General features: G+C 50.7%; 10 protein-coding genes across 10 annotated transcripts; 5 read left to right on the forward strand and 5 right to left on the reverse strand.

Moving 5' to 3' along the window:
* Positions 1-570: 570 nt before the first annotated feature.
* NECHADRAFT_102195 (uncharacterized protein) lies at positions 571-2,937 on the reverse strand (the record flags this gene model as incomplete). The annotated part of the gene is made up of 3 exons (XM_003040926.1): positions 571-2,234; positions 2,330-2,777; positions 2,866-2,937. The coding sequence occupies 3 exons, from the start codon at positions 2,935-2,937 to the stop codon at positions 715-717; spliced, it is 2,040 nt and encodes a 679-aa protein (XP_003040972.1). The 3' UTR covers positions 571-714.
* Positions 2,938-4,087: 1,150 nt separating this feature from the next.
* Positions 4,088-4,543, forward strand: NECHADRAFT_54574 (uncharacterized protein; the record flags this gene model as incomplete). The annotated part of the gene is made up of 1 exon (XM_003040899.1): positions 4,088-4,543. A coding segment is annotated over one exon (456 nt), but the record flags the coding sequence as incomplete, so codon positions are not given.
* Positions 4,544-6,411: 1,868 nt separating this feature from the next.
* On the forward strand, positions 6,412-7,470 carry NECHADRAFT_97943 (uncharacterized protein; the record flags this gene model as incomplete). Its single annotated transcript, XM_003040900.1, has 1 exon — positions 6,412-7,470. One exon carries the CDS (start codon positions 6,412-6,414, stop codon positions 7,468-7,470), a length of 1,059 nt encoding a protein of 352 aa, XP_003040946.1.
* Positions 7,471-7,737: 267 nt separating this feature from the next.
* NECHADRAFT_54505 (uncharacterized protein) lies at positions 7,738-9,364 on the reverse strand (the record flags this gene model as incomplete). The annotated part of the gene is made up of 4 exons (XM_003040927.1): positions 7,738-8,009; positions 8,057-8,268; positions 8,329-9,020; positions 9,065-9,364. 4 exons carry the CDS (start codon positions 9,362-9,364, stop codon positions 7,738-7,740), a joined length of 1,476 nt encoding a protein of 491 aa, XP_003040973.1.
* A 1,131-nt stretch (positions 9,365-10,495) lies between these two features.
* Positions 10,496-11,633, reverse strand: NECHADRAFT_97945 (uncharacterized protein; the record flags this gene model as incomplete). The annotated part of the gene is made up of 3 exons (XM_003040928.1): positions 10,496-11,344; positions 11,396-11,500; positions 11,553-11,633. The coding sequence occupies 3 exons, from the start codon at positions 11,631-11,633 to the stop codon at positions 10,496-10,498; spliced, it is 1,035 nt and encodes a 344-aa protein (XP_003040974.1).
* An 853-nt stretch (positions 11,634-12,486) lies between these two features.
* Positions 12,487-14,168, forward strand: NECHADRAFT_54522 (uncharacterized protein; the record flags this gene model as incomplete). The annotated part of the gene is made up of 5 exons (XM_003040901.1): positions 12,487-12,630; positions 12,681-13,103; positions 13,178-13,339; positions 13,398-13,854; positions 13,912-14,168. The coding sequence occupies 5 exons, from the start codon at positions 12,487-12,489 to the stop codon at positions 14,166-14,168; spliced, it is 1,443 nt and encodes a 480-aa protein (XP_003040947.1).
* A 206-nt stretch (positions 14,169-14,374) lies between these two features.
* On the reverse strand, positions 14,375-15,654 carry NECHADRAFT_88077 (uncharacterized protein; the record flags this gene model as incomplete). Its single annotated transcript, XM_003040929.1, has 3 exons — positions 14,375-15,301; positions 15,356-15,586; positions 15,634-15,654. 3 exons carry the CDS (start codon positions 15,652-15,654, stop codon positions 14,375-14,377), a joined length of 1,179 nt encoding a protein of 392 aa, XP_003040975.1.
* A 1,233-nt stretch (positions 15,655-16,887) lies between these two features.
* On the forward strand, positions 16,888-18,691 carry NECHADRAFT_88078 (uncharacterized protein; the record flags this gene model as incomplete). Its single annotated transcript, XM_003040902.1, has 4 exons — positions 16,888-16,909; positions 16,960-17,593; positions 17,645-18,214; positions 18,268-18,691. The coding sequence occupies 4 exons, from the start codon at positions 16,888-16,890 to the stop codon at positions 18,689-18,691; spliced, it is 1,650 nt and encodes a 549-aa protein (XP_003040948.1).
* A 115-nt stretch (positions 18,692-18,806) lies between these two features.
* On the reverse strand, positions 18,807-19,511 carry NECHADRAFT_19025 (uncharacterized protein; the record flags this gene model as incomplete). The annotated part of the gene is made up of 1 exon (XM_003040930.1): positions 18,807-19,511. A coding segment is annotated over one exon (705 nt), but the record flags the coding sequence as incomplete, so codon positions are not given.
* Positions 19,512-20,731: 1,220 nt separating this feature from the next.
* NECHADRAFT_54509 (uncharacterized protein) lies at positions 20,732-22,720 on the forward strand (the record flags this gene model as incomplete). Its single annotated transcript, XM_003040903.1, has 3 exons — positions 20,732-20,971; positions 21,032-22,504; positions 22,574-22,720. The coding sequence occupies 3 exons, from the start codon at positions 20,732-20,734 to the stop codon at positions 22,718-22,720; spliced, it is 1,860 nt and encodes a 619-aa protein (XP_003040949.1).
* Positions 22,721-22,821: the final 101 nt, after the last annotated feature.

Below are 22,821 nucleotides of genomic sequence, written 5' to 3' on the forward strand. Positions count from 1 at the left end.
GCTCTCATGTGAGAGCTGTAGGGTACGTAGGCAGTAAGCGTTGGAGAAACCTTGTCAGCCCTATTTCACAGCAAATCCTCCACCGGTCTTCAAGGGCCATCCGGGCGGGGTCCAGGGTGTGTGCAGCCTTAACAAGGGACACGAGATAAGAGCCTTGTGAGGTGTCAAGGGACAAAGAGACAAAGAGGGCACAAGTACCGAGTGAGATCGAGTCCTGACCAACATTTCTTGGCGTTTCGTACAGTTTGACACACACGCCCCCCTTGTCCGTATGAATCTATTTTTAACCAAGCTTGTTTTCGCCCGGTCAAGCTGTAAGACGGAGACCTCGGTTAAGACTGGAGCTTGGGGTAGCAAGAGCCGCATTGTTCGGGGTTTCCTGTACTCCCCGCATCCGACTTCAGTTTGCAGCAACATCCTCCCCTCAGCTGGGGCTATCAACGCTCAACGCCAAGAGTTCAGGCAGAGATGGCACGTCATTCCTTCACATGCAGCAATGACACGAATTGATCAACAATGAACAATCTTCTGACTAGCAAAAACAAACATTCTCATTATTTCATTGCTTCATAGTCTGATCCCGCAGCTCTTCTATCCACGAATTACAATTTCGAGTTCCAGCCTCTCCCGCACCGTCGTCCCTGTGGTCCCTGTCAAAGACGGTCGAGTTAACTAATACTAAGCCTCGTCGCAGCCTCTTGGGCGCTCAAATCCTTACTCTCCCTGCCAACCGCCCCCCCATTCCCTTCTATGTGCCGGCCCATATCGCCTGGCCGCGCGATGAGGCGGATAAGGCGCCCCAAAGGACCGGGTCCGGGGACACGCCGCCGTCTCCTGGTGCACCCTGAGGTTGTCGCTGCGGCTTAACAAACTACCACAGTCTGGACAGCGAACTCGGTAGCGATGCAGGTGCGTATTTTCAATGTGCTTCCTGCGATAGTGAGGGTAATTTTCTCTTCTGCTTCCCTTAGGACGGTAGTCGCAGTCTGAATATGGGCATCGGAGATCTTGATCCCCAGCAGGCTCGGCAGTGACCGGACCAGCAGCTGCGGATATTTGGGCTGTCGGGAATGGTGAGCTAGTCAGTCGTCCTGCATCGAAAGTTGGTTGATGCACAGCGCCATTCTGCGGAGTATGTTCAATTGCCATGGTGCCGCTTGAGGTCCTGGAATATGCGGAATCCCCAGAATACTTCCGTGTTTGACCACTGATGTGATTTGAGCTGGGAGATGGATTCATCTGTTGGTGGCGAGACTGCCCGGGAAGGATTGAGAAGCCATCGCGGCTGCTCATGGAACACCCAGTCGAATACATCCCCTCTTGGACGGTCGCAGCAGAGGCTTGCGAGTCAGAATGGAGCCAAGGATCCTCCTGCAGTTGCTGCTGCAGTTGCTGCAGTGGTTGCATCAACGAACATGGCTGGAGCTGATGCTGAGGCTGAAATGCAGAGTCGAGACTATTGGTGGGGGGGAGCTCGATGTGGGAGGCCTCCATTTGGCGTGCGAAGGAGGCATTATATGCCTGGAACGGGTCCTGGTCAGAAGCCGTGGAATCCATGTGTAAGTCCTCCGTAGTAGGAGACTCGCACATGTCTATGTCGCTAAACATTTGACCCGGGAGCTCCTGAGCTCTTGTGGCATTAGAAAGCTCACTGGGGACTTCACGGGAATGGAGCTCTTGAATCCCGCGGATAATAAGAGGCTCAGACCCAATAAGCTCACTGAAGGCCTCTTGGTACCTGGGCGATGCTGGGATAGATGCCCCCCTGTCTGGTTCTTGAGGACTCGGCGAGGACCCCTTGCGAGACGCACTGGGTGGGCTCGGCGTTGGCGTCATCAACGAAAGAATGCTTGGTCGGCGATGTGTCGAAACTGGACTAACGGGGCACTCGGAGCTCGGGGATGAGCCCCTTGACTCTATACGGTTTCGAGAAAAAATGTTGCTGAGCTTGCGAATTGGGTTGCGCTTCTTTGAGGAGCTCTTCTCGGTTCCATGGGAGGCGATATTTTCAGCACGTTCGTGTTGGCAGTGTTGCTCAAAGCGGTCGTCCTTTGTGCAGCAGTTGCAAAATACACGGTCGCTCGAAAAATGAGGACAATCGAGGATATGATGCATCAAGGCCTTTGGGTCGGCGAAGTTCAACTTGCAGTGCCCGAATGGGCAGGCCCAGTTGGATCGATCAGGGGACAGTTCGCTGTCGAAAACGAGGAGATTGAAGGCCATGTTTGCAAAGACTGTGGCCTTGGCACAGGTATCAATCTTGGATGCGATCATGTCGATTCTGCATCTGTTAGCAGCTGTCCCTAATCGGCCGTTGGACAAGACTCACGAGCATCCCTTCGCGGGAGCACGAGGTTCGTCAATGGGAGTTTGTATTCTCCATCGACCACCGTCTTCTGTCGTATTGATGATTGCTTCCCCAGAACACTCGGGTCCTGGGTGAAAAAGGAATGAAACTGCCATCTTGCTTGTAGTTGTTCGATCGCAAAGTTTGTGGAAAGAAAGCGATACACGGCCGTGATAGAATCGTGGGAGTCATTCGGAAAACATGCGGGGGCCTCCCTTTTCAGAGGATCGTGAGCCTCATCTAAGAGATCGTCCGAGACGAGAGATGCGCGTCCTCCCCCGCTCAGTCGGCGCCCATTTTCCTGCTCGAAGTCACTGCTTGAGGTCTCCGGCGACGCGGAGGGACTCAATCGGGCCTCCCCGCGCTGGCGAACCGTCGGATCAAGCGAGTCGGCGAGGATGTCTTGTCGAATACCTGCATGACCGCAGGACTAAGGGAATTGATCAGGGAGCGCCAGGGAGTGAACTAGAGCAGGACAATTAGCCCGGAATAGTTCCAGGGAGCACATGGACACTTACGTAGACCTCAACCTCGCGACGGCCTCTCATTGCTCCAGCTAGAGATGCAGTCGCCTCACCAGGCCGACCCATAGAATCCGATTGGGCCCGGCGAGCAAGGCAACGGCCCTATCCCTTGGGACACCGTCTGGCGAGCATGTGTCCGCTTTCGGGAATCATGGAGAGCTGAATCAGGTGCGTGCCGACCCAGAGGGATTCGGGTGGGAGTCATAGTGAACGGTTATTGCGTTGGCGATGGCTTCCGCGTTGTCTTTGAGGAAGGGTAGAGCTTGGCGAGGCGGCCATCCCTGGCAGCGACATCGTGAGGGGGAGATGGCGCAATGTGCGTCAGGTCATTCGAGTCAGCTGCGATGAAGGTCGGCCGTATCGATGCGTATTCAACACTTTGAACGTAGAGAGCTCCTGGCAGGTTAATCAGGGGCCCATCCGTTCAGAACATACAGAGACGAGATGGAGCTTGTTATATCTTCACAATAGCTCCCCGCAGCACCTCCACAAAAGCAGGTGGCTGAGCGTCCTGTGCTGCTCTTCATTCGCCGTGGAAGCAACCAGGCTCTGAGGGGCGGAGTCTACTCAGCCAGGGGGCTGAGCCATGAAAATCCTTCCTGGAGCTCTTCCAAGCCAATAATCGTGTGATAGCCGCTGGGCTGTGTCGCGGGCGAGTAAAATGTGAAGCTGTAGCCTGGCCGTGCCTCGAAGTTGTGTGACTGGGCGAGCATGGTATTGGTAGCACCTGCACCTCGGTAAAGCTAGAGCTGAGCTCTAGAGCTCCTCACCGGAGACTTTGGCATGTCATCTGGTGCTTGAGCTGCTGTATGTGGAGAGTTTGGCGTCGTTTGCCCAATGGTGACGGCAATTCGCTTTGATGCCTCGGAATCGAGACCGTTCATCGTCTTGACGGCTTGATCTTTCAACCCAAATGCGATGAGTTTCAGTAGGTCAATTGAGATTTACTGTATACAAAAAAACCCCTCGAGGAAACCGTCCTGTCAGAGAGCATGTCATTGGCCGAGGCAACGTTGTACTGAGATCCGCTGATAGTGAAGAGCCAACACCAACCCCTCCAAGGTGACCTTGTCCACTTTATCCCAACCTCCTTTATCCTCTCTGCAACCCTCAACTCCAAGATGTCTTCAATTGAAGATGATGACGAGTCTTGTCGCTCTTTTCGCTTTCTTCTTCCTAATGTCGGTGAGACAGAGGAGGTGGAACGGTATGAACTGGGGGGTTTCACCCCGTCCACCTTGGCGATTTGTTTGACGAGGGCCGGTATCGGGTCCTTCACAAGCTTGGCGCTGGAGGCCACGCAACGATATGGCTGGCCCGTGACCTTCTTGAATTGTCCTGGGTGGCTCTCAAGATAGTCCTTGCTGAAGAGTCGCAGGCTATTGAATTCAGCGTAACCCTCGCTCACAGCATCGTGTCGAAATCGTTTCATGACCACAGATTTGTCACCTACGAGCGGTACTTCTACATAGATGGCCCAAACGGCATTCACTTGTGCCTGGTACTCCCTGTGCTGGGCCCCTCTGCTTACAGGGTCTCCCACTATCTCGAGAGTAGGATGCAGCCGCGTCTAGCGCGTAGTGTAGCCCTCCAGGTGGCACAGGCACTGGCTGAATTGCACTCGCAAGGACTTTGCCACGGAGGTGAGCAATACGCAATTTCCTTTTTCTAGTTGTGAGGCTGACGTGGATCGCCACAGATTTGACTCCTGCCAATATCATGTTCCGAATCAAGGATTTGGACGGCGTCTCCGAGGATGAAATCTACGACGTGCTTGGCAGACCAGAGACAGGGCCCTTAGAGACTGAGTCTGGAGAGCCCGCGGGACCAGAATCACCCAAGTATATTGTCAAAACTCTTGACTTCCTAATGGCGAGACGACCCATCATTAGTGAAGACATTTGTCTTATAGATTTCGACAATGCGTTCCTCGCCTCTTCGCCCCCAGAAAAGCTGCTCCCCACACCGGTTGAGTACCTCGCCCCAGAGGTCGCCGTCGGCTTATCTGGAGGCACAGCAAGCGATATTTGGGCGCTTGGGTGCTCCATATTACGACTGAGGTCAGGGGAGGGCTTGTTCTCCGCCTATGATATTGATTCCCCAATCGACCTCCTGGTCGCCATCCACCGGGTACTGGGAAAGATGCCAGCAGCCTGGGGAGATCCAGTATTTGACTCTAACGGGCGACCGAGAAAGAATTTGTCCAAAGGAGTTCGACTTTCAAGGCTCACAGATGAAGTCACAGACCGACGGTCGATTGAAAAATGGATCAGGGACATCTTTGACCAGCCGGGTACTGGGCCGTATCGACCAAAAGACCAAGTCGCCAACACAGAGGAGCATCCATTTTACAATCCACATGAGGTCTCCCACGCTCCCTTCTATGCGTGGAAGTTCTGGGAGCCTTCCGCCATCAACTTTGGAGGCAAGTATTTTCGGGGCTACAACAATGAGTGGCATGCACTGGTGGAAGAGTTGCCCAAAATTCCAGATGAAGAAGCAGGTTTGCTGTTTGACTTGATCTCCAAGATTCTGGTTTACGAGACTGCCGAGAGGTTATGCGCAAAAGAGATTCTGAGCCACCCTTGGTTTTCTATGGACGACAGTAGTTAACATGGGAGAAGTATAGCGCCCCATGTTGTTATTTTGCGCACACATCTATGTAGATTTTGGTGGGTTGAACCATTTTTCTACTCTGGCCAATGTTGGCTTGATTACGTCCGTTCTTCAAATCGTTTCAACTGGCTTGTAGTGAATACCGTCCGTCAACTTCTCCTCGGGCGTTGCTCCGAGAAGCGTTATCATGAATCAGGGGACGCTGTAATGGAGGGGAGAACTGAATCAATATGCTCCACATGTCCTCAACGGTATACCCACTTGCTCGTCTCGCTGCGGATCGAGACGAAGGCACTTGGACATTGTTTTGGCATGAATATCACCTTTCTAGATGGATGTTACGTGTTCTACTGGCGACCTGGCTGGCAATTGCCTTTGAATAAATCGTAAATGATCTCTCGTATATACGTAGAGATGACCATACTTGGTCAAAAAGATACTCTCGAATGCCAACACCTCAGACTTACCAGCCTACCGGCGCGACTATGAAAGGGGGCCATCGGCTAAGCTTCCCGACATCGATAACCTTGCTACAACGCATGCAACCAGTCTCTCGGGAGTCTCGCCTCTTTTGGGACCATTTCCTTTTCGGAACAAATCTCCGTGGACGTTTCAAACCATGATCCCGGTCCTATGCGAACCAACGCCGCACATGTCAACCCACGTCCCACAACTTCAAAACGTTGAGAGTACGCTAGCCCGGGTATATCTGCAAGCGGATGGTCTGAGTTGATGCAGGTTCGACGAGGTTGGTTCTATCGTGCGACGATTAATCACCGACCCACTGGCAAGGGAACATTTCGTACGTCGATCAAGATCAAGAAAATTGTATAAATACTACGTCCAGACGAGATTAAAAAGAATCCACATTCTAGACACCAATTGCATCGCTTCCTACAACAAAATTCCTTCCATCAACCCAAAATGGCTGAAACCCGCAGCACAAAGCAATGGATCCTCGCTGCTAAGCCGGTTGGCACTCCCACCATCACTGGTCCGAACCCTACTTTTACTATCAGGACATTAGAGCTGCCGCCCCTGGAAGAGGACGAGATCTTGGTCAAGGTGCTTTACTTTTCTAACGATGCGGGAATTCGCACCTTCATCGGCTGTACTGTGGACGAGGACCGCATGTATCTCCCCCCTGTGCCGATCGGGGCCCCGATGCGCTCTGGCATTATCGGCGAGGTGCTAGAATCCAAGTCTAAGAAATTCACCGTTGGTGACTTGATTATGGATTTTCATCTTGCCTCGTGGAGTGAAAAGGCCATCCTGAACGACGCCCTCGTCCAGCCCATGGCCCCGTTGCCAGCCGGCCTACCCATCACCCACTATCTCGGTGCCTTTGGAGGTTCTGGATTGGCCGGCTATGTCGGTCTCCTCCACGTGGCTGAAGCAAAGCCTGAACATACAGTCGTTGTTTCGGCCGCTGCGGGAGCAACAGGATCAATGGTCGTTCAGGTTGCAGTCAAGCTCCTAGGAGCTAAGCGGGTGGTAGGAATTGCTGGGAGTGATGAGAAGTGCGCATGGGTGCGAAACCATCTCGGTGCTCACGCCTGCGTCAATTACAAGAGTCCTACCTTTGTTGAGGACTTGAAGGCTGCGACACCAGACGAAGTAGATGTCTTCTTTGATAACGTCGGCGGCGCCGTCTTCGATGACGTCCTCACCCGAATGAAGAGGCACGGCCTCATCGCTATCTGCGGAGCGGTCAGCATATACAACTCGGAGGAGCCTACAACAATACGCAACTGGTTCGAGATTGTATCTCAACGATTGACCATCAAGGGCTTCTTCATGTTCGACTACATGGATAAGGTGCCCAAGGCCATGGAGGAAATTATTGGCGCTGCGGCCGAGGGACGTATCAAGGTTGATATCGAGGACGTGGTTGAGGCCAGCATCGAGGAGGTGCCCAATGTGTGGATAAATATGTATAAGGGCGCTAACAAGGGCAAGTCGGTCACCAAGCTGATTTCTTAGACCGGGGGTCAGTTGTAGGTCATGATAAGAGCAATATATGAGGTTATGACTGTAGCTATGACGAACCGCGAGTTACTTTGTACATATGTGCGGCGTAAAGTTATGAAAGCTCTTTAGAAAGTATAAGAGAAGTGCTCAAGCCCAACTATACCGACGTCTATAAATGTCTATATGCTTAAAACCAAGTTCGATATTTAATACAAATACATATCAAGAAAGAAAAGTCTTGTCAGGAGCCAAACCAATTGACATGGTCAACTGGCTCTCCTAGTATCCCAGCTTGAAGCCACCCCAGTTCAACTTTGTAAAGGTCAAATCCGGGTCATAGGCGTCCCTGACCTTGCGCATTCTCTGAATATTCTTCTTCCCATAGGTCTGGATCGGATCTTGCCATTCTGCGGCATCTCCCATGTATAAGAAATCCGTCGCAAGGCCCTTGGCGCGGTTATCCTCATGCAGCCGCGCGAGATGGTGCTGTTGCCAAGCCGTGACGCGCAAATCATCCTCCTCATTTGCCCAAGACGTAGTAAACTGCCACCCTGCGTATGGTCAGAACAGCACCCTTTTAGGACTTGAGTTTACTTACAGATATAAGACTGATCATCGTTCAGACCAAATGTGTTGCCAATGCCGTTGCGCTTGCTAACTGTCACTGCCGACTTGGGGGCAAAGTTCAAGATAAAGGTGGGGAAGATTCCAGGGACATCGGCGATCTCGTCAATAGTCTCCATCCATTGATCATAGATGTAGATGAGTTGCTCGGCGTCAGGCTTGATGGTGTGATGGCCGAATTGAATACTGGCAAAAACGAATTAGTCAAGGAGTTCCGCAATACGTGGTCGAGCAACGCACCGGAACATTTGGTTCGGTGACTCCAACTTCGAGTGCCACTCGACTGGCGGCATCACAGCATTAGTGCGGCTCACGGCGGGAATGGCACTGAAAACGGAAAACTTTGGTGGCGGGGATTCTGTCGTCTCTTCGAGCCCAAACACCTGGGGTGTCGCCCGTTTAGTCGTGGCATTGTAGTTGATGTTGACAACAGCCCCGGCACCCCTGCTTCCATCTTCGGACAGGATCATCTTGCATGCCGCGCGGATGAAGTCGTGGGCGTGCTCCTGGTCGAAGATCTGAAACGTGCTGCTCACGAGCGGGACGTCATACGCCTTGAGCTCAAAATTGGTGACGAGGCCGAAACTGCTGCCGCCGCCCTTGAGTGCCCAGAACAGATCCGGGTTAGAAGTTTTGCTAGCGACGACCTGTGTGCCGTTTCCAAGCACCACGTCGTAGCTTACTACGTTGTCCATAGTAAAGCCATACTTGTTGAGGAAATATCCAACGCCGCCAATGAGGGTCAGACCCGGGACGCCAATAGTCTTAAGACGCCCGCCGATGGTGTAGAGTCCATGGGGAGCGAGAGCCGTGTACACGTCAACCCATTTTGCGCCGGCACCAACATCGATGGTGGACTTATTCAGGTTGACGTCAAGCTGTTTTAGACCATTGAGGGCGACGAGAACGCCGTTATCAATATTATTCGAGCCGGGGTACTAGGTGGTCAGTTAGGTCTATTGAGAACGTGGAGGAGACTTACATTCATGTGCCCACCACCACGGATGGCAAACTGAGCCTTTTCCTTATGGAAAATGGTAACGGCTTCAGCGACTGCGTCAGCTGTGGTGGGGAGGAAGATGCAGGCCGGCTCCTTGTTCGACCTAATGTCCCAGAAGTTAATTCGCTCAGACTCATAGTCTGAGGAGTTGGGCATCAGCAGCTCCTTGGGGTATGCCGATTGCAGCTGAGCGCAGGCATTCTGAACGGTGCTACTGACGGTCAATGCGAGAGTGCCTGAACTGGCAGAAATGGCCAGTAGGGCATGGGTTGTGAGCTTCATGGTGAGGGTCGCTGATAGGAGATGGTAGGTTGGTAGTAACATCATCCCAGACCGGGTCAAGACGGTTGCCTTATATATTTCGAGATCGGCATCGCCGCAGGACGCGTCACATAGCCAACGTTACCATTATACGACAGCAGCCTCATCAACACTATGCAAGATCCACAAACAAAGCCGACTCCGAGGGCGACTCCTGCTGTCACATCGTAATCTAACCGACCCCAGAGAGGCTTGGTAGTGTTAGGGAGATCCCGCCACCCCTAGCACAACTACCGGCGTATGTTTTGCATTTGCTAGCAGCACTGACCGTCATTGGCTGGATGTTCATCAATGTGAGGATCATTGCTCGATCTTGCTCTACTCAGCCCTAGTGCATTGAACCCCTATGTCAAATCATTTAACTTTATTAGTTAGTGTGGTGGTCAGTGTTTCGCGGCCTCGGTCTCGGTTTCGGTTCCGGTCCTTGTGAGACCCCAAAGACCGCGTAGGGGCCAAAAATATCTATATAGGACCTGTGAACCTTGATATACTGGTTCATCGTGACGACTCTCTTTACGCGGCCTCATACAACTCCACGAGACCGGCCCCATAATTTCCGAGTGCCTTGCCGAGCTTCCGATATTTTCTGTGATTGTGAAGTTGTCTCGAACAGCAGTGATACCGAAAACTCTGTCACTGCTAAAATCGAAGCATTTCCGAGGCCCTAGAATAATGAGAACGGCCATTATGGTCGGTCTACTTACCACTACTACAGAAAACCTATCATATGAGCCAATACAACGAAGTACTAGGATTTGGGAGTATCTCGGTCGATTTTGGCATTCCCAGCATCACATCTTAATAGGTACCACAAGGATAAGACTACCCTGGAACGCACTACATATTCTGGACTGTAACCATCAGGGTGTTGTCGCACAGAGAGAATAATAATATTACTTCCCAGTAAAAACGATTGTGAATACTTTTTTTGCTAGCTTGAATGCTATATCTATCCTTCATTCAGCTTTTGCATCGTCCATTTCATGGCGAAAAACATCTAGCTTGTCTTGCCCAAAACCTAGTTCGTCTGATTTGTCCTTGCCAATTTCTCACAAACACTGACATGACTAGAAATTGCGGCGAGCCAATCCCTTATAATCGACTTGCCTTCAAAAAGCTCAAATCCCGCGGAGCAGTTACCTCGGCCATAATTTCATCTCTTGGCCTGCCCACATCCTTGCCCACAAGCTCCAAATAGAGCTTCTGGATCCTCTCAGTGACCGGGCCTCTCTTCCCATCACCGATTGTTCTTCCATCGACTTCAGTAACATGTATTTGTGACGGGAACGTTCCGGTGCAGAAAGCTTCATCCGCACCATAAACTTCGGTGAGGGTAAAATCGAGCTCACAAACAGTGATGCCGTTGGCTCGACACACATCAATCGTCTTTTGACGTGTGATACCCTGCATCTGGTTATCCTTGGTAGGAGCCCAGACCTCATTGTCTCTGATGATGAAGAAGTTGACCGAATTACACGTCTTGACGAACCCGCGCAGATCAAGCATAAGTGCCTCGTCAACATTCATAACGTTGGCGCTGATGCAAGCTTGGACGTCAGTGGCCTTGGAGATGTGATTCCACTGCTCATCCTTGACATCAGGAGGACCGCGTCGAACCCACGTCGTAGCAAGTCTCAACCCTCGGCTCTTGGAGTTGGGATCAACGGCCTTTGATTCCGGAATGATGACGATCAAGGGCAGGCCGATGTTCACGCGGGGGTTTTGGTATGGCGTGGACTTGAGGCCACGACTCACGACGAGGCGGATGTGAACATGTTCATCTCGACCCATGTCGTTTGCATCGAGAGTATCATGGATCAATCTGAGAAGATCTCCCTTTGAGAGGCCAAGGTCCATGTACATAGCCTTGGCGGATTGGAATAGACGGTTGATGTGTTCTCGAGCAAATTGGACGCGGCCCTTGTTTGCGCGAATCCCTTCCTATAGATGACTTAGCAAACAAAAGATGCGGTGATTCGATAAACAACTTACCCATATGCCATCTCCAATGAGGAAGTTGGAGTCAAAAACTGAGACTACGGCCTCGGCTCTTGGAACCAACTTGAACTCTCCTGTGACGCCATCGCGAATTCCAACCTTGATTGGTCAGTCAATTGCATCTATAGTGCCGCCATAGAGGTTATCTTACTCGAATAGTCTCATTCTTGGCGTTGGGCACAGATGAGTGTGTTGAGCCGGAGCCCTTGTCTGCAGTGTTTTGGCCTGTCATTGTGAGGCTCTGATATCGATAATGCGGTTTGAAGAGAAGCTCAATGACCAAACGCTCTCAATCACGACTATGTAGATTGCAAGAAATGAGTTATACTGCCTGAGGTGCATATATATGGCGTGCTTCGGTGTCGACCGGCGGTTGACTCGGTCGTAGCCGAGCAAGAACGCCGAAAGTCAATTCGGACGGGTCCGACTTATCGTCGGCTGAGAGATAAGCCTTATTGGCTAGGTCTGGGTGCTGTCACCAGGTACAACTCTTTGAAATGAGCCGAAATCGTTAACAGCTTCATAATGCCTCACGTTACAGGGAACAAACCACCTGTTAATTGGGTCCGGGAGGGTCAGAATTTATGGTGTCATATGATTCTGCTACAAGTTTTGCGGAAATACTCGTGCCTGACGGGATTTCTCCTGCTAAAACCCACCGTCTTCTTTGCGTGATAGCAGCGCTGCTCTATCGTCATCAGCACGCCCTGTGGTTCGTCTGTTATCGTGTCTCGGCCCCGTATTTCACTCTCGATGCGACGACTTGATTGACTCGAGCACGCCTAAAGGAGCATAGTCATCTCGGTAGCGTCCGAGAGGTGAGCTCGGTCTCCACCGAGAGCTTCGATGTACACCGAGCGCACTATCAACGCTTCCATGTTATCTGGGTTTGCCCCACGAGATCCGGGGAGTTGGGAAGCTAACTTTGCGACTCCATATCTTGTGTCGACTCTATAAAACGAAGCCCATGGATCGCCGTCAATCTTCCATCGATTTCCTGTACATCACGATTATATCTCATTTTCTGTACACATTCTGAGACCATGTCACTTCACGAGACCCCTGATAAAGATCCCGGCAAGGACATGCATCATACAGTGTCTTCGGATGGTGGAGATGGTTCTGATGCAGTGTTGACAAAGGCCCAGGCCAAGCGTCTCCTCTTGAAGACCGACTTGGTTGTCATGCCACTTGCTGTCTTGAGTATGACACTTGCATTCTTGGACAAGGTATTGATTATCGTCAGCCGCGAGGAACAATGTACTGACTTGAAGTTTAGAACGCTCTTGGTTACGCTGCCATCTTTGGTATCAAAGAGGATGCCCACCTCAAGCCGCAAGAGTACAGCTGGCTCAGTAGCATCTTTTACTTTGGTTATCTGGCTATGGAATTTCCCAACCTTTGGCTCATGACCAAGATCCCCATTGGCAAATATGTCGGCACGTGTTTGGTCTTGTGGGGAGGCTCTCTATGCTTCATGGCACTCTGTCACAACTTTGCTGGTCTGGCGACGATTCGATTCCTTCTTGGAATCTTTGAGGCTGCTGTCCTGCCATGCATGATGATTATCAACTCGATGTGGTACTTGAGGCACGAGCAACCTCTTCGCACAGCATTCTGGTACAACACCTTTGCTGGTGTCTTTGGTGGTATCTTGTCCTACGCTATCGGACAAATCAACGGGTCTTTGTCCACTTGGAAGGTGAGTTTGCGGTGTTTTCCTCTCACGACATGTGGGCTTGGAAGTAGTTCCATACTGATGAGTCTCTTCCTTAGTACATCTTCCTCATCTACGGATCAGTCACTGTCCTTGCCGGAACCCTTGTGTTCTTTGGCCTTCCTGACACTCCGTCTCAAGCTTGGTTCTTTACTGCCGAAGAGAAGAAGCTGGCTCTCATTCGACTTGCACCAAACCAAACTGGCGTTGAATCAAAGAGGGTGAGCTATTATAAGCCATTACGGACTGACAGCTCAAAATGCTAACAGGCTGCCATAGGCATTCCACACACCCCAGATCTTGGAAGCCCTCCGTGACCCCAAATGCTACTGCATCTGGCTTGGAGTCTTTGGATACGCCATCGCCAATGCGGGCATCACTAATTTCAACCCACTCATCATTGCGGGTTACGGCTTTAGTAGGACAAAGACTGTTCTTATGGCTACTCCCCAAGCCGCCGTGGCTATGGTCAGTCAGGCCATTCTAACCACCATTGCCTACTTTATCCCCAACTTGCGTTGCATCTTCTGGATCATGGGCGCAATCTTTGGCCTGGTTGGTGCTGTGATGGTTCATTCTCTTGATGTTGCGACTCAAAGAGATGCTTCCCTTGCCGGTGTGTATCTCATGGGATTCTACAACGTCCCATGGGTCTTTCTCATTAGCTTGTCCTCTTCCAACACCGCCGGTGCGACCAAAAAGAGCTTCATGGGTATCTCTATCGCGATTGTTTATGGTAAGCATATACCCATTGCGCTAAGAACGACATTTTGCTAACAGATGTTGATTTTAGCTGTTGGAAATATCGTTGGACCCCAGTTCTTCCTTGATAGACAGGCGCCCACGTATGCGCTGGGAATTGGCTCCATGCTCTGCGCGTTCGCCCTCATGGCAGCGACTGGCATGGCGTATTATGTCCTCTGTGCAGTCGAGAACAAGAAGCGAGATGCGCAGCATGGAAAGGCCCATGAAACCATCGATGCTGGGTTGGAGGCAGAGAGGAACGACCAGACTGATGGACAGAACCCCAACTTCCGATACACATACTAGATAGTTGGTTCTGGTCATGAGTATGTATAGAGGAGTGCAGCTGTTCAGCGCATTGTAGATATGAATAGTAATGTTCTACAATACTGCACAATGATTTGCAGATTTAGAGTACTGACTAATTAGACTTGTCTCATGCGATGAAACTGTCTCAGTGGAATTCCAATGGTCGAAATGAGGGGAGGATTACAGCAAAGGCCTCACTCGCATTACTGATTCTCCCGCCAGACCAGGATTCCGTTGGCGTACAGTCCCGTAATGATACCAACGCCTCTCTTTGCGTCCCTCACAGCTGTCGTGCTTGTAGGGAACTCTGTGCTGGAGTAAAGATACTTCAATCCACCCTCCTCACTCCACTCCGCAACAGCAGAAGTCGCCTCGCCCTTGGCACAGTACTCCTTCATCTCTGGCGATGCAGCCTCAAGTTCGCTCGGGTCATTGCAGATATGTCGTGTCTCGGCAAATTTGTTGCATGCCGGCACAAACGGGTGACCGGTGATAAGGAGTTTGCCATTAGCCCAAGAGAGATTGTCGGGGAGGAATGAGACACGAATTTTGGTAGGGTTCTCAAATGTCAGCTTGTCTGGAGTGTTGAATAGGAAAACAGTCCCTGAAGAAGTGGAAGAAACCGCCACTGTCGAGCTGTTGAGCACTTCAATACCGTTCGCGAAAGGGACTCGAGCGACAACAGTTGCCTCAACCTCAGGGTGCTCAAGGCTCACGTGGACAACAGGACCAAGAGGCAGGGCGAGGTAGGTTTCCATGAGACTTAGGAATTTCGACTGCGCCCTGGTGAAGTAGTGGGCGTTTGTGACATAGAACTCCTTGTCGCTAATCAAAGCAATGGCATTGGGAGCGTGGATAAGAGGGTGTTCGATTGTGCGGATGTGCTTTGCTGTCAATGACGCGACGTCCAGTTTGAACAGTTCAATTCGAGGTCCTGCCTTGGCATGGTTCGTCACATAGAGCGTGGATGTCTCCTTGTGATAGGCAAGCCCTAACGTGTGGAAGTCTTGAGCAGAGGCAAAGTCTGTGAGCTTGATACGGATGAGAGATTCGGCATCTGGTTTGGATGCACTTTCGTAATCGTAAGCCCAGAGGTCAGCGTTGGCGACTTCTCCGTCAAGGAACACACCCTACTCTTAAGTTAGTGAGATCTGCAAAGAGAAGAGAGCTCTCGGCATCCATACCATGACCGTGTTCCATCGCTCCCTGCCGGCATCACAGGCAATGATGGCCAGGTGATGTTCCTCAAGAAGGAAAACATCTTCGCAGCTCCTCATATGGTCCTCAAACTTGATCTCATATTTGCCGAGAGAGTTGATCCGGGGGAGCCGAGCAGGCGTGTTTTTATAGAAGAATGAGAGAACGGCAGAGCGCTCATACAAAAAGGGTATGAGGAGACCCAGCGCTACAACGCCCTGAAGTCGGTCAGTATCATTCTTGTTTCGAGAATGAGAAAACTCACGAAAAATCCCTTCAAAGCCATGACTTTTAAATTAGCCAAGTCAAAAGAGAGATGAAGAGTAAGAAATTAGTCGGGAAGGAGAAGAAGGGATACCACCCTGTGTTGTGTCACCACTCGGATTTACAAAGGTCCGACCGTCATAAGCTTGTTGATGCGCGCAGGATGAACCTTAATTTCTAACGCGTTTCTTCGGGGAAATAATGTCTATGCCCGGTTTATGCAAACATCCATGTCTCGGTTGGGGCTTACATGTGACTGCTGATCACTTGCACAAGTGATTGAAGATGAAGGGTAGCATTCAGCACGTTGTAACACTCAAACGTCACTTCAAAATTCAAGAACTACTACTGGAAAGGCGATCTGTTCAGAGAATGTAGAACCAGTAGCTGCAGAGAGAGAGAATATGTCCGGTGGTAACCCAGTGTTTACTATCTACATACTAGGACATTTGATAAACCTTGTTCCCGAATGAACACAAGCGACATGAATGTCTCTTTGGCTAGGTATGGATGGTAATGACAGCTAGGACATTTGTTTCAATGGTCATGGGTGACATCTACGGTAAGCGGCGATTACTGTGTTCTGGAGCCGAGATCTCCAGGATGACAAAGGTAAGCAGAATGAGGATGAAAACTCGAGAAGAGGCCACTATTGCTGAGAAGCATGTCGATAAATAATTGATACAGGGTAAACTCTCGGAACTGATAGAATTGAGTTCCCATCCGAGCACTAGGCCGGCATCGGACTATCCTCACGTGCCATGGCGTCAATCAGTCCATCTCCACAGTCCCGGACCCGTCCGAAGATTTGGACTTTACTATCTTTCATTCCTCCAACTGTCAAACACATCTAGGCCCTCCAATACACCAATTACCATATGCTCTCCAATCTCCAGCCATCTGTCTCCAAGGCGTGTAGTCGCTGCCATGCTCGAAAAGTCAAGGTTGACCCCTCACGATGAGTAACTTTCAACCTCGGCTGACTCCGACGGCTTAGTGTGATCTCAAAGTACCCCGGTGTTCTGCATGTATAAGACAAAACGATGTGTGTAATATCACTGAATGCGTCTCATATCCATACTCTGTACTACAGAGTCTTCAGGATCAGATCAATGATCTACAGGCGAGGTTACGCGACGTGCCGGACCAACCAAACCTAGTCATCAGCACCACATCCCAAAGCGTACAGCCAGTGCCAGCCAATCTTCAAAAGGAAGCTGAAGAGGTGGGGTTTCTCACAACTGGAGGATCAAATATGTACTCTGGAAGTAAATATGGTGAGTAACGTTGACGCTCACTATTAGGCTCACTGATTTATACCCTCTAGTGGGCAGCGCTGCTGGATCAACATTCGCGAGAATATTCTTCAAGCAACTCAATTTGGTCCCTTCATGGGCCACTGGCCAACAAGGGGGAAGCCTCGACATGTGTCCATCGGAGAGGTCCGCTGCTCTTCCACCCCAACCAGTTGCTCGATCTCTACTCGCCATTTATATCGCTCGCGTTCACATTTGGTGGCCATTCCTTCAACTACCCTACTTAAGGAGAGTCTTTCAGCACATATATCAAGAACCAAGGCAATGCGCCGACCACGAGAAGTTCATCGTGTTCATTGTGCTTGCGCTGGGGAGCTGCCAGGTCACCTTGAAGGACAACGATTCCCCCGCGACACTGGATCTTAACGATTCTACCTCGTATTTCCAAACAGCTCTACGATTTTTCAACAGCTTCCATGATCATCCTCGAGATCTTTTTGGCATACAGGCAGTCTTGTTATTAGCTGTGTGGATGCTTGACTCGTCTTGCAGCAGCCACAACAATGATATGTGGCAACTCAGCAGATACATCATGTCCTGTGCCATTGAGGCTGGACTACATAGACACAATACCGACTGGGGATTTACAGCTGAGGAGTTGGAAGTTAGGAATCGGACGTGGTGGTGTGCCTATAATCTCGAGCGGTTAGTAGGACCTTGTTAGAGGTTGAGGACTTAAGCTAACGGGTGTGACAGACAAGTTGCTACAATCACAGGTCGCGTGTTGTCCATACGTGACCATGCCATACACGCTTTGTTGCCTGAACCTTCAAGTTTTGACAGTTTGAATACACTCGAGAGCTTAGCAGCACCCATCTTCCACAGACACAACGTTCAGCCTTTGCGCCACATTATAGCCCTTCGTCGGATTGGTGGCCGTATTCTCGAGTCCATCTACATCGCCAGAGGACCAGATGGCACAGCCATGGACACCACATTTCAGCAAATTTGCGCAACATCTGACCAAATCCGTCGCGATCTTGAGACATGGGAGCAGCAATTGGAAGGGATGGCACTGAAACCTTCTCGCGAGTATTCTGAGATGAAGATCGAATACTGTCTCTTGCAACTTTTATTGCATAGACCGTCGCCGACTTTTATGGTTCCCTCCCGTCAGATGGCCTCATACTGTTCTAGAGCTGCATCGACTGCAATTCACCATTGGTCAAAGATTGATGCAGACTATGGCATCTCGGCAGTGTGTCGTTGTTTTAGACAACTCCATGACATTCTCTTAGTCGGTTTGGCTGCTCTATACTGCGACTGGTAAGCAATGTCACCCTCCTGATCAATTTTGCTTGCTGAAATAAGACTCGCAGGCAAAGCATGGCGCTGCCTCAAACGAGGACTGAAGATGCGCAAAGGGTATACCGCCATATGGGTGACACGAGTGCTTGCCTTGATATCATTGAACGTGGCATATCCCATATGAAAGCATCTTATTTTAGACGATACCGAGATCTCTTCCAGGCTGTGAGCAACAAAGTCTATTCAAGGACCTCGGTCACCGAGACATCGCCAATGGAGTCCATCCACGTTGACTCGACGGTACCTCCGGAACCGTATGCTACGTCTGAGGGTCTCACTTTTGATGTTAATGATGAAATGGTGTACTCGATGGGAGATGGTGTGGAGGCCTATATGAATCAAGTCAACGAGTTCTTGGATGGTGGAGGTTTCGATGTGGACGAGGCTCTTAATGCTTGGTATGACGCTCTTATGGAAGAAATGCAGGGCAACTAAATCCGATGGTTTGTACGGAATATGCTGTTGTGTATTTTTTTGAAGCATGAGCAGTTCTAATACCACCGATTATTATAATGAAGTACTTATTTGACCTCTAGAACACAATGCCGCCACCATCTACTACCATATCCCCGCCATTGATATAGCTGCCAGCTTTGGAACACAACAAAAGAACCATGCCACTCAACTCCTCGGGCAATCCCATTCTACCGCTCGGATTTCTCTCTGCCCACGTTTGCCTTGCATGAGCCAAGCCCTCTCCCTCATTCAAGATAGTATCCATGTACCCAGGGCTGATGCTGTTGACCGTGATCCCGTAATGTGCCCATTCGGCAGCGAGGCTACTCTTGAGCATTAGGATAGCCCCCTTGGAGGTATTGTATGCAACCTGTGGCTGGGGAAAGTTGACTCGATGGGCTGAGATGCTTGCAATAAAGACGATTCGACCACCGTTCCCCTGCTTGACCATTTGTCTTGCCGCTGCTTGCGCACAGATGAAGCTCCCTGTCGTGTTGACGTCCAGTAGTTTTCTAAAGTCGCTGACCGGCATGTCGAGAGCATGACCGCAATTGACAATTCCGGCGAAACAGACGAGGTAGTCAACCGATCCCAAGAGATCAACCGTCACGGCTACAGCATCAGCAACGGCGCCTTCATCCGTAACGTCGACCGAAAAACACTCAATCTTGGTTCCAGGAAACTCTTCTTGAAGCTGATGAATGTTTCTTCGAGCAGCTTCCGAGGCAACATCCAGATCGAGCAGCATGAGCCCGCTAAGTCCGTGCTGCAACAAAGCCCGGACAACGGTCAACGCGATGTTCCCTGTACCTCCGGTGACCACTGCAGTCCCCGGAACAGTGAACCGAGATGAGGCGTCATCGGAACGCGAGGCTATGCGCGTGCCAGCACCGGGTAAGGAGGTGAGGCCAGTTGCGAGTGTCATTGAGGGAATTTGGCGCTTTGTGAGATCGGCTCGGCTGGCTGGGTCACTCATGATGGGAGTGGTATTGTTTTGATCTTACAATATGAGATAATTGAAGTACAATCGGTAGCTAACGATCAGTTGAAGGTGTTCTCGCTTCCCCGCACTCCATGCGAGTCGTACATCTCGATGTTGTGTTCGACACGTGACGACTTGGATGTAATTGGTACTCGAGTGTGCCCCGTTGCGTGGAAGTGAGTTGATGAGATAACGCATCACATGTCTCAAGATAGTTAATTATCTCTAGGTTCGTCCAACATAGGTGCTATCCGAAAGCCCAAGGCTCATCTGCTTCCATTTCAGGACGAACTGGGCACTGGTGAGAAGTGCCTTGGAAGGCAATACACTAAGAAAGATAGACGCTCAAGCTCATCCCGTGTACAGCCCAACATTGAAAAGGTAAAGTGTAGAATGGAGCTGATTATGCGGGATCTTTAGAACATTAGGTCCAGACTCTCGCGATTGTAAGGCTGGCCAACGTGGGCCTTAGGCCAAGGAGTGAGGCCGTCGAGATACCGCGATTTTTGCTTATTACTTCGCGAGGAGGATGGTAAGCTGCGTGGTTGGCTCTTATTGGGCAAACTGATCGGAATCAGGCGGTTGAAAAGCTCCATCATCAGCCAGTGCAAATTGAAAGGATAAGGCGAGTGGTTGCACATTGACAAATCACAATGCACTGCATAGCAAGCCAGCGCTGTAAAGGTGTCCGGCAAATCACACTATGGCATTGAATCTCCCCTCTGGCAGCCTTCATGAGTTGCCGGCCACGTCACTTGGGGCATGATGAGATGGTGGGAGCTGAGGCCCGTGGTGCAGGGAATACGCCTCACTGTTGTACCCAATCACGGCCCAACCACCCACGCCCAAGTCAGCAATGCAGAAGAGGTGTTTGAAGCCCAAAGGAGAAGATAAGTTGGACACATCATTTCCAATTTCTCTCATCTCTGCTGCAAAGGAGAGACAGCTTGGTTGCTGCAGCTCAACTCACGATGGCATCGCCTACCAACACCGTGGCTGGGCTCAACGCCCTCCTTCACGGGCTGTCTTTGGAGCCCATGCCAAAAAGTGCCTCAGCTATTGCACTAACGAGACCCGTCGAGATTTGGCGTTCTTATCTTGCTGAATTCCTCTCGAAGCTGAGCATTCTCAATCGTGATGCCACCACCATCCAAGAGGCCATTGCCTCAACGACCGAAACCTCGCTTGGGGACTTGACGCTTATACTCCCACGACTAAAGCTCAAGGATGCCGACAACAAGGCTTTGAATAGGTTGGCCTTTTCTGTAGCAGCGCAGGTTTGACAACCCCATCTTGTAGGATCATGCTTGATTCTGCTCTAACTCGTGCCTTTGTAGTTGCCTTTCTCATCCTTGTTCTTGGCACCAAGGGTAGACGACATTCAGCTTCGAATGACATTTTCACCTGACACGCTGCCGCGACTTCTCTTGCCATACATTGCCGATCGCAAATCAGCGTATGGATTCGACCTTTCGCAGGGGCTTCGGGACGCAAAGGAACCCAAGAAAGGCAAAAAGAAGATCGTCATCGAGTTTTCCTCTCCAAACGTGGCCACCGGCTTCAACGGCAACAATCTCAGAAGCACTCTTTTAGGTGAATTCATCGCCAATTTGTACGAGGCTATGGGATGGGAGGTTGTGCGCCTCAACTACCTCGCCGACTGGGGCAAGCACGTCGGTTTGCTTGCCGCGGGCTACAAGAGATTTGGTTCCGAGAAAAAGTTGCAACAAGAGAGGTCGATCCATCTTCTCGACGTCTACGCGCAGATGAATGAATTATTCAAGCCCGTGCAAGACCCAAAGGGCAAAGCCAAGCAAGGCGAAGGATGCGCTTCCCCTGTGGAGGACAAGACGATTGCTTTGGAAAGAGACGAGATCTTCAAGAAGATGGAGGATGGCGATGATGAGGCTCTGAGGCAATCCAGCCATTTCAGGGGCATCACTATCGAGGACCTCAGGGCCGAGTACCAACGTCTTGGTATCACCTTTGATGAATACTCGGGTGAATCACAAGTCCAACCTGCAACAATCACCAAAGTCGAGAACATGCTGAAAGAGAAGGGAATTCTGACAGAAATTAACAAGTTGTGGGTCATAGATTGGGTCAAGCACACCGGCAGGAAAAGTTTCAGCACACAAGTTATTCGTGGACGCGACGGTGCTACACGATATCCCCTCCGTGATGTGGCCGCGGCGCTCGAGCGGGAAGAGAAGTTCGCCTTTGACAAGATGATATACGTGACCTCCTCCGCCCAAGACAGCCACTTCCAACAGGTCCTGACGGCTCTCGAGCTCATGGGACGATCGGATCTCAGTGAAAAGCTGCAACATATCAGCTTTGGTGCCATGCAGGGCCTTGAGGCAAATTCGCTGCGAGAGTTTCTCGACAACTGTGAGGCCAGAATGCGAGACGCCATGAACATGGAGCACGATGATGATGATGTCGACGGCAGCGCAGCCGAGAGGATTACAAACAACGCCATGGTCGGAGCTTTGCTCGCTCAGGAGATGTCCAAGAAGAAGAGCCACGGCTACACCTTTGAGCTCAAGAAGTTGACGTCGTTCAGTTCTCATTCCGGTCCCATGCTTCAAGGGTGCTACACAAGGCTCACAGCTCTAATCAACGAATCGAGGGCCGAAGGTGTCGCAAGCTCTGAGATAGACTATGCGGCACTGAAGGACCCCGATTGCGCAAACTTGCTGCGCGTCATGGCCCAGTTCCCTGAAGTCGTTGCCGCGGCGTACAAGTCTGCAGAGCCACACTCACTGCTTGGCTACTTGTACAGGCTGATGGACTCACTGTCACTGGTTGTGCCGCATCCTGACGAAGACGACGATGAGGATGAAGATGAACGAGGGAGCGTACGGACTGTGCAGCAGGAAAGCAGTCGAGGGGAGAAGAAGGCCCGTCTGGTTCTCTATCAGAATGCGCGACAGGTGCTTGAGAATGGGATGAAATTACTTGGATTTCCGCTTGATTTGCAGGATTTTACTGTGGACTTTAGTAGCGATGGTGCCTGGCTCTAAGATGAACTCTGGCTTTAATGAATTTGCTTTTGAATGACTTACTTGCCCTAGCATTGGTGTAGTTATATCGAACTATTAGACAAGAAGTGAGCAGCATCACC

The sequence above is a fragment of the Fusarium vanettenii genome, assembly GCF_000151355.1.
Source record: "Fusarium vanettenii 77-13-4 chromosome 13 genomic scaffold NECHAsca_55_chr13_4_0, whole genome shotgun sequence".
NCBI classification, from domain to species: domain Eukaryota; kingdom Fungi; phylum Ascomycota; class Sordariomycetes; order Hypocreales; family Nectriaceae; genus Fusarium; species Fusarium vanettenii.